Source organism: Penaeus japonicus, unplaced genomic scaffold (genome assembly GCF_977035675.1).
Source record: "Penaeus japonicus unplaced genomic scaffold, GWHDUDI00000001_assembly GWHDUDI00000030, whole genome shotgun sequence".
Taxonomy (NCBI): Eukaryota; Metazoa; Arthropoda; class Malacostraca; order Decapoda; family Penaeidae; genus Penaeus; species Penaeus japonicus.
Window position 1 is genome coordinate 21,490,046 of NW_028234432.1, and position 2,500 is coordinate 21,492,545.

Below are 2,500 nucleotides of genomic sequence, written 5' to 3' on the forward strand. Positions count from 1 at the left end.
CATGAAAAGAAAAAAAAATACAGAAGGAAAAAAATAAATTTCCATTCTCTTTTCCAATCGTTCTTTCCCTCTATATGTTTCTTTTCTTTTTTCTCTCTCTTGGTTTCTCTTTCTTTTATCCCCTTCTTTTGTATCCATTTCTCTCCTATTTCCACTCATTCTTAACATCTTCCTTCCCAGCCTTTCCTGTTTTTTTGTTTTATTGTCCTCTTATCCTTTATTTTTTCCATCCTCGTATAGATTTGTCCAACTTCTTCTAATACCGTGAACAAACAAACAAACAAACAAACAAACAAAAAAACATATTCCTTAAACCAGAGTGAACGAATTCGTATGTACACATTTCGTACTTCATTCTAAAAGAGTTCTCATTACAGCGAATCGAATGTACAACCAAAGTAAGTGGATCTCAGTTTAATTTGGTTTATTATTATTATTATTATTGTTGTTATTGTCATTGTTATCATTATTATTTTTTGTCTTTATTATTATTATCATTATTATATTTATCATTATTGCTTTTATTGTTATCATTATTGCTGTTGTTATTATTTTCATTTTCATTATCGTTATCATTACTATTAACTTTTTTTATCATCGTTATTATCATTATCATCATCATCATTATGATTCTTGTTATCATAATTATCATTGTTATTGTTATTATTATCATTATTATTATCATTATTATCACCAATTACCTTCATTTGTTTTTGCTTTATATTTTTATTTTTATTTTTCTTCTGCATATTTCTTGGGGTGTGCTTTTATTTCTTTGTCAATTTTGTTACATATGTATCCCTCTGAAGTTATGTTTCAATGGTGGATTAATTAGCTTATAAATTCCTTTATCTGTCACTATGTATATATATATATATATATATATATATATATATATATATATATATATATATATATATATATATATATATACATACATATATATAAGAATGCATACGTATTATCATTTATATCGTCATTATCGACAGCATTATTACTTTTTATGATCATTATTACCATAACTGTTACTATTTTGGAGATAGAGATTATTAATATATGCCATGATCTTTGCGCCATCACCCCTCCCCCTTCCCCCCTTCCCCCCTTCCTCTCTCCCCTTCCCCCTCCCCCTCCCCCTCCCTCTCGTCCTCCATCCTTTCCTCCCCTCTCCCCTCTCGCCCTTTTCCTCTCCCCGCCCCCACCTCCACCTCGCCTTTCTCATCCCCCCTCCCCCCCCCACCCCTATCACCCTACCTATGATACCCAGACCCCTCGCCTGTGCCTCATAACTTCAATATGCATATTGTATGTCACCCTCATTCACCCTATATTCATATCAAGCTCCTCGTGTCTCTTCTCACACTCCCTCGTCACCCTGTCACTCTATTTTTTATTTCATTTTTTTTTTTTTCCTTAACACTGCCCCTCTCCTAACACCCCTCCCCCTCCCCCTCCCCTCCCCCCATCCCCCCCACTCACACGTCCGGCCACAAGCGAACGATACAATTAACCAAATGGAAGACGTCAGCTTTTATTTACCAGATGAAACAAAATTTGCATACTGTTTAGACTCTTTTGAGAGACCTTTTTTTTTTTTTTGGGGGGGGGGGGTTGGAGGGCTGTATGGCTTTTTCTCTCTCCCTCTTTTCCCCTCAGTTTCTCCCTCTTTCTCTTCTCCTCTTTGGTTTAGCTTTTTCTCTCTCTTCCCTTCTTTCCTTCTTCGTCTTCTTGACCCCCCACCCCTTTGGTTTCTCCATCTTTCCCTTCCTCTTCCTTTCCTCCTCATCTCTCTGTCTCTCTGTTTCTCTTTTCTTCCTTTCTTTCTATCTCTCATTCCTCCTATACTTATCATCTCTTTCACCACTCTCCTTCCCCTTCCCTCATTCTCTCTTTCCCCTTTCTTCCACATCCTTCTCCCTCCTATCCCCCCTCCCCTTCTTTCCCCATTGCTTTCCTCCCCCTGCTCTCCTCCTACCACCCCCTCCCCCTACCAACACCCACCCCTTCCCCTTACTTCCACCCACCCCCTCCCCTTCCCCTTGCTTCCACCCACCCCCTCCCCTTCCCCTTCCTTCCACCCACCCCCTCCCCTTCCCCTTCCTTCCACCCACCCCCTCCCCTTCCCCTTACTTCCACCCACCCACCCCTTTCCCCTTACTTCCACCCACCCACCCCTTTCCCCTACCAACACCCACCCCTTCCCCTTCCCCTTCCTTCCACCCACCCCCTCCCCTTCCCCTTACTTCCACCCACCCACCCCTTTCCCCTACCAACACCCACCCCCTCCCCTTACTTCCACCCACCCCTTCCCCTTCCCCCTCCCCCTCCCTCCAACATAATGACATCTTGTATACAGTGATGTTTATCATTGCCGGGCTGGGTGTTTTGCTCTGTTGAATATTTATCGTTATTTTTTCTTGTTTGCCCTGCCCTCTTCCCTTGATAAGTAACGTTTGATTGTGTAAGTTTCCTTATGCGAATGTATATCGTGATACATATA

General features: G+C 41.0%; 1 protein-coding gene across 5 annotated transcripts in view; it reads left to right on the plus strand.

Annotated features, from left to right (window-relative positions):
• The window catches only part of trh (PAS domain-containing protein trachealess), a 633,985-nt gene that overhangs the window by 594,647 nt on the left and 36,838 nt on the right, over positions 1–2,500 (plus strand). For 3 of the 5 annotated variants that reach the window (XM_086555191.1, XM_086555187.1, XM_086555188.1), the window contains one exon: positions 378–398. The exons of the other annotated variants lie outside the window; for them this stretch is intronic. In XM_086555191.1, the coding sequence (XP_086411317.1) occupies positions 378–398 (21 nt within the window). The remainder of the gene's footprint in view (positions 1–377; positions 399–2,500) is intronic. 5 annotated transcript variants of the gene reach the window in all.